Genomic DNA, 6480 nt, shown 5'->3' on the forward strand with positions numbered 1-6480 from the left:
ATAACCCTTGCCCATCACCCCCTTCAACTTCTCTTGGCACGTGGTTGAAATGCCACCATGTTTTTCACCAGAAAAGAGAACTTATCCAAGTTTGCTATGAGACTAATTCTAGACAAAAGGTCCAATCAACTTCAAAAATTCTGGCCATGCATTCAAAAATACATCAGACTATATCAAAGATAACTATTTACAGTACTTCCAAATTTTTCTTTATGTTACTGTTATGCTTGTTTAACCTGCTCAGCTTGTATGATATAATAAAATCCAGTCCAGTAAGAATTAACCAGTGAGCAAAAACAGAGAATGGATAGTTATGCAAGAGTTCTAAAGAATTAATTTTCCAAATTTGAAGTAAAGCTACTCATTATTCAGAAGAAATCTTTGTAACTCAGAAGCCACTGTTCAGTTCACATGGATGTTTCTTCTGCTTCAAAGCCTATCAGTTTCAAGTATTCAAGAGTCATTCAACTTATATCAGTTCTAGGAAGAAACAAATTCCAAAAACTTAACAGCAACTTGAACAGAGATACTTTATTAAAAGTTTTTTAACATCAGAATAATGTAAAAAGGACAGAAAAAACTTTCAACATTGACAAAATTTAAACTGTTTCCCATACAAATGTAGACTAAAACCCCTAGGGACTTGGTCTCATTCCTAAAAATTGTAAACAAGTAAGGCAATCCATATTAAAAGAGCCTTCTATTTGTTAAATAAACACACGGGAAAATTTAAGCTGGTAACACTACCTTAACAACACAACTACAAGGTGTAACATGAATCCTCCTGCAGAATAAGCACTCTAAACCAATCCCCAACAGCACCTAAATACGAAGAGGTCAATAATGACTAGTCTAGAGTGGTGTAATCTAATAAAATCGATCCCCAAAACACACTGGAATATTTCTATTCCAGCAAGGTTTCAATAAAAAGAGACTGGCATATAAATCTGGGAGACAGGAACAGTAATTTCCAAACAGCACATCTGTTTAGAGTCAACAATTCACATCCTGCGAGGAAGTCAAGATACTTCTACAAACCTTCCTTTTTTTCAGTGGCAAAGGAAATTAAGGCCATCAAACTCGCAGCTTCAAAATTCACAGACAGAAAATAATGTTGTGCTTCTGAGAAGGCTCTGTTCTGTAGGCAAGGATTACTCTGACTGGAGGAACCTGGATGACTGGCAGTTACATAACCAGACAGTTTCTGCTGGATGCCCTTTGCTCTGCCTGTGGTGAACAGAGAAAATCATCTTGGATTAAAAAAAAAAAAAAAAAAAAAAATCCAGCAGTAAAAGGTTTTGCTACTCAAAATAATATACTGTATGTTTTTAATATACTAAATTATTAGCCTGGCATGCGATAAACAAGGGTCAATATGCAAAGCCATACAAACTGTTATTCCCCGGAAGTAAAAGAATGTTAGATACCCTTTCTTATGAGAGGTGTTGGAGGACAGGTATTAGAAAAACAAATAATTGCCATATTTGGATCTCAAGTCAAAAAGCATCACTGAGTTTAGAGGTGGTCAATATAGCAGGGAGCATATACAAGTGCCTTAAGAGTTTTTATCTAAAGAAATCTAGCCTTTCTAAAATGTTGCTTAAGTAAAGCTACTAAAACACACACTGCAGAAGAACTACACAATCATAGAAACCACATAAGCAGGTGGATGTGCTTCAGTACTTCTGCACAACTGCAATAAAAACCTGACTATTTTACATTGCACAAAATTCATTGTTGCCAAAAAATATGATTTTCAACACAGTCGCTTTTTGTATGTTTACACATACACATCCCTTCAGAGTTGCCTTTTTTTTTTCAGCATGCAATGGACATTTTCTCTTATAGCGTATTTAAATCTCCAGTTTTCTCTATCAGAGAAAATATGTAAACAGAAGACACTAACATAATCTTCTCTATCAAAGAGATTTTAAATTCTCAAAACATTGCATAAATTTAGGTCTACCTGCTTAAGCCAAACTTTACCATAAACAACTGGCATGGGGGGAATCTTACCAGGAACAGAGTTCAAGGAAGAAAAAAAAAAAATCCCCATATCTTCCCATTTTCCAAACTTGTTTTAAGAAAAATCTTCTCTCCAAAGGAACACATTAAGTAAAATTTTTGCACTGGTTTCAATAGTACAGCTCCATGCTTTCATTAATTACTGCTGAAAGAAACCTCGAAAATAAAAAACCCCACCCACACATGATAATTTTTATGAATTTTTTTAAGACTTCATGACTTGTATCTCCATTTTTTTAACCTAAATAACCTTGGTAACCCAAGACAAGATACCTGCTGGTGGGAAAGTTCTTCTTCTTCCTCCAGAGGTTCAACTCCTTCTAATTCCTCATCTTCCCCTTCACGTGCCGTTGTTTTGAAGACAGTGCTTCTTTGAGCAACCTCCTGCAACAGAATTTTAAGATTTGACGCCTCCACAATCTGGTGTTCATCTACTTAGACTTTGAGAAAGCGCCAGCTGTTGGGAAAATTACTTGTACTCACTTGTCTACATACTTTTTAGATACAGCTGTGCATAAACAGCATTCCTAACATTTTGATTTTAAATTTCTTCATGATTAGAAAAGGGTCTTTTTCTAACAAAACACTCATCAAGTTCTTACAAAATCTGCTTTCTTTCACGTATGTATTTAAATATTCTTTCAATTGTAGTATGTCACAGTAACTGTCTTAGCCAAAGCTTTAAATCTCATCTTACTAGAATTAATTCCTCATTGCTTACAGTGAATTTCACTGTACCATTCCTCATAAAGAGTTTTAAGAAAAACTAATTTAAAAACCCAAACCACTGAGGAGTTCACTAAAACCTTTTCTTCTCAAAGTGTATTCCAAGGCACTGCCCAACTCCTGGCATAAGGGCAGGATCTGAACAAGTAATTCTACTGCTTGCACTCAATATAGAGAAAAAACAAACAAACACACACACTTAATAAACTGCAGTTTAAGACAGTCAGAGGTAAAGTGTGCTTGTCCGGAAAGCAAAAGGAGAAAACTTTATTAAACACTCCAGTGCATTCCTTTGTGAAGTCCTAAAAATGGTTCCACCTGGTATTTGTATTATTTGTAGGTGATGGCACCACAGAAAGACAAGTTTAAACACATCTTAGGTGACCTTACCTCTCCCTGAGAATTCTTCAGTACAACTTTCACATCTTCACCAGTACCCCAGGAATTCTGGTTCTTCCAGATGAGGTCAGTGGGAGGGCTTGCAGTGACTCCAGCATTTGCAGCCCAGATCTGTTAACAGAAGTCACACACAAATGTTTTTTGCTAGTCCCAAGTTATTTATCGAGTTAATATATTTTCATTTAAGTGACACTTGTGAATCTTTCAGTTAAGAAAGCAAAAGCATCTGCTTACATACTTCCGAAGTTTCTTATAATAAAACACATGTTTTTTAATGCAGAGACTTTTCAATATGTAAATGTGCCTCTGTATGGTCAAAATTATTGTTCCAGGTAGAAAGCCATTTTCTGAAAAACATGGCTCAGTATCAATTGTCTCACCAATTGACATAACCAATGCACAATACAAATACAGGTGATTATTTTCTGAACATGTACACAAAAGTTGTGTCTTACTGACACACAAGCTGGCCTGAAGTCCATTTCAACTGAGCAACTGAAGCTTGAGAACTTACTGTAACAGTTTGGCCTGCCTTTAGTACATATCTTGAGGTATATCTGTAAGTAGCAGAAGTGTCTCCAATTTTTTGGATCATCTCCCAGCCTCCCATAGGTTGATCCTAAGAAAAGAGACAAAAACCCCCAAATATTCCATTGGCATTCATTTTTGCATGTAGGGTGGTTTATCTCTAAGGCTGTGACACATAAAATTTCCAGTAAAATGTTTATTATCTTCAGCATGAAATTAGAATAATTTTACTCAAATTTATCTTACCTGTCATTTGAAGCTAAAGCTTAATACCTCCCGCTTTTCAGTTCTGATGTTATATTAACTAATGTTTATGATTTGCATCAGTTTTGTTATCACTTTGGCTAGAAAAATACAAATTAATATAACAGCCATTCAATATTAAAATCCCTCTAAAAATACAGAATACACTTTTTAAGCACAGAATGTCAAGCAGGCTTTTTAGAAAAAAAATATTCCTCTTAGTATTCTTAAAATGTTTTCACATATAAACACCTGCCACCATATAGTCCATTCCAAGACCCATTGCAATTTTTTCAATTATTTTTTTCCTATCAACTATTTGAAGAGCAATAGCAAACCATATCTAAGTCATTATTAGAGACTTCTTGACTACTTCAAAACAAGAGTAGGTATTTTTTTTATTCTCCCACCAAAAGAGAGTTTCTGATCATTTGACAGTTGCCACTGGACTCCAGTTTAAGATCATCTAAAATAAACTTATTCATCTTTATGGATGTTAACATTCAGCTGGTCATTGCAACAAAATATACCCTACTTACAGGAATTTATATATATATATATAAATAGAGAAAAGGTGTATAAACTGTCAAACACTTGTGAGGATTTCCCAAGCACAGCTTGTTACACTGCACCACAGGTAGTTGCTAGACCCCTGGGAAAGTGCTAAAATCATGAACCACTGGTAACAAAACTGGCAGTCCTTTACTGAAACAGAAAATGTGTTGTTAAATAAAAAATGGGGGAAGAAATCTGTGTGGTAAACAAGTGTGTGTATGTGGCAGGGAGGGAATACAAGCTCAGTCTAAGTCAGGAAAAAAATGCAGGTTTTGATTCACTGGAAGTAGTTTTTGACTTGCCTGAATTGAATCACAAACACTAAACTGTCTAGACCCAGTTGTCAAGGTTTTCTTGCATTTACCAAATGAAGTCATCACTCTCAGCCAAGACCCTAGGAAGGAGATGATGGCAGGGGGGCAGAAATTACAAGTAACTGCAGAGAGGCAAAGGGGAAAATATACGAATGTAACAGAATCGTTTTGAGGGCAACATAAGGAAAAGTAGTGATCCTTATTTACCAAAGGGTTCTTTCATTTGAGTGGATATGTGTAATCCCCCAATACAAACTCCAACCTATTCACAAAATCAAATAATCTCAGTAGTCACTATAACTGAGGTGGTTTTGGCATGGGAACTGAGGGCTCCTAAAAACTGTGGATACAGCCAAGGAAGAAAGAAAACTGCAAATCAGAAAAGCTATATGCAGATACAAAGGACATAGGCAATTAATTTCTTTTGCATTTGTATGCATTTCTTTAGGGGCTTTTTAAGGCAGAAAAAATGCCTAAAAGGCTTCTAAAGCAGCCTGATGTCTGATTGAAGTATTTCCTGTCAGTAACAGTGCTGTCTGTAAATATTTACAGGCAGACCACCTGCAAGCCAGAACTCTGAGGACCGATGTAACACTCTGGTAGGTGGGCAACTTAGCAATAAAACAAAAGCATTTTAAATCATTGGGAAGAAGTCATCATCAGTCCAGAATACTGAGTGAAATCTTATTTTGAGACACACTAACTCCTTAGTGCCAGTAAATCAAGATGAAGCCCAAGAGCTGAAAGGGTGCTGAGGATGCCCTTCCACCTCCACTCGTGATAAATGTGCATTTTCCAACCTGGTCAGAGGTGTTCTTCAAACGGATGAATTTTCCATCAACATCTATCTCCTCAATGGACACATTCCCAGTGGCAGAAGCTGAGTGGGAAATGGTAACACTACTGCTTGCTTCAGACTCCTCCACATCAATCCTCTTCCTTTTCCCCCCGGCTGTTCGGACACTGCGGCTCGATGAAGCCCGGGAAACTGTCACCCGGGAGGATGGGCTTGGGGTGAGTTTCAACCTGTATTGAAGAAAGGGAAAAGAGATGCACACATCATATCAGCCAGGAGAAAAGGAGGCTTGGGGGAAGACGGGGACCTTCTCGCTCTCTAAAACTAACTCCCTGACAGGAGGTTGAGGTGAGGTGGGTGTTGGCCCCTTCTCCCAGGTTATAAGGGACAGGGTGAGAGAAAATAGCTAAAATTGTACCAGGAGAGGTTTAGATTGGATATTAGGAAAAATTTCTTCACTGAAAGGGTGGACAGGCTTTGCCAAGGGAAGTGGTAGAACCACCATCCCTGGAAGACTGAAAATACATGTGGATGTGGCACTTTGGGACACATTGACCTTAGGAGTGGTAGGTTAGCAGCTCAGCTCAATACTAGAGGTCTTTTCCTACCTTAGCAATTCCATGATTCTCCAATCACACTTTGGTGTTACTTTCCCCACCATTTTTTATAAACTTTCCTCCATCTCCTCTTCTTCCCATAGAATTATACAGCAATATAGTAAATAAAGCATCTTACATGAATAAATGAAGCCTGAAGTGCTTTCTGAAGACTTGAATAAAATGTTGTTGAACAAGTGAATAATGTTCCTGAAGCATGGAATAGTGATGGACTACTACGTTAAGATCACAAAGGTATCTCTATGCATTTGTTAAAGACCGAAAAAAAAAAAAAAAA

At 37.0% G+C, this 6480-nt stretch overlaps 1 protein-coding gene across 1 annotated transcript in view; it reads right to left on the minus strand.

Annotated features, from left to right (window-relative positions):
* Positions 1 to 508: 508 nt before the first annotated feature.
* The window catches only part of LMNB1 (lamin B1), a 22711-nt gene continuing 16739 nt past the window's right edge, over positions 509 to 6480 (minus strand). The window contains exons 7-11 of the mRNA XM_027882976.1: positions 5591 to 5816; positions 3665 to 3769; positions 3142 to 3261; positions 2299 to 2409; positions 509 to 1227 (exon numbers count right to left, since the gene is read on the minus strand). Of these exons, the coding sequence (XP_027738777.1) occupies positions 1186 to 1227; positions 2299 to 2409; positions 3142 to 3261; positions 3665 to 3769; positions 5591 to 5816 (604 nt within the window). The 3' untranslated portion in view covers positions 509 to 1185. The remainder of the gene's footprint in view (positions 1228 to 2298; positions 2410 to 3141; positions 3262 to 3664; positions 3770 to 5590; positions 5817 to 6480) is intronic.

Source organism: Empidonax traillii, unplaced genomic scaffold, assembly GCF_003031625.1.
Source record: "Empidonax traillii isolate 1590-97213 ecotype Southwest subspecies unplaced genomic scaffold, ASM303162v1 scaffold116:size1738432, whole genome shotgun sequence".
Taxonomy (NCBI): Eukaryota; Metazoa; Chordata; class Aves; order Passeriformes; family Tyrannidae; genus Empidonax; species Empidonax traillii.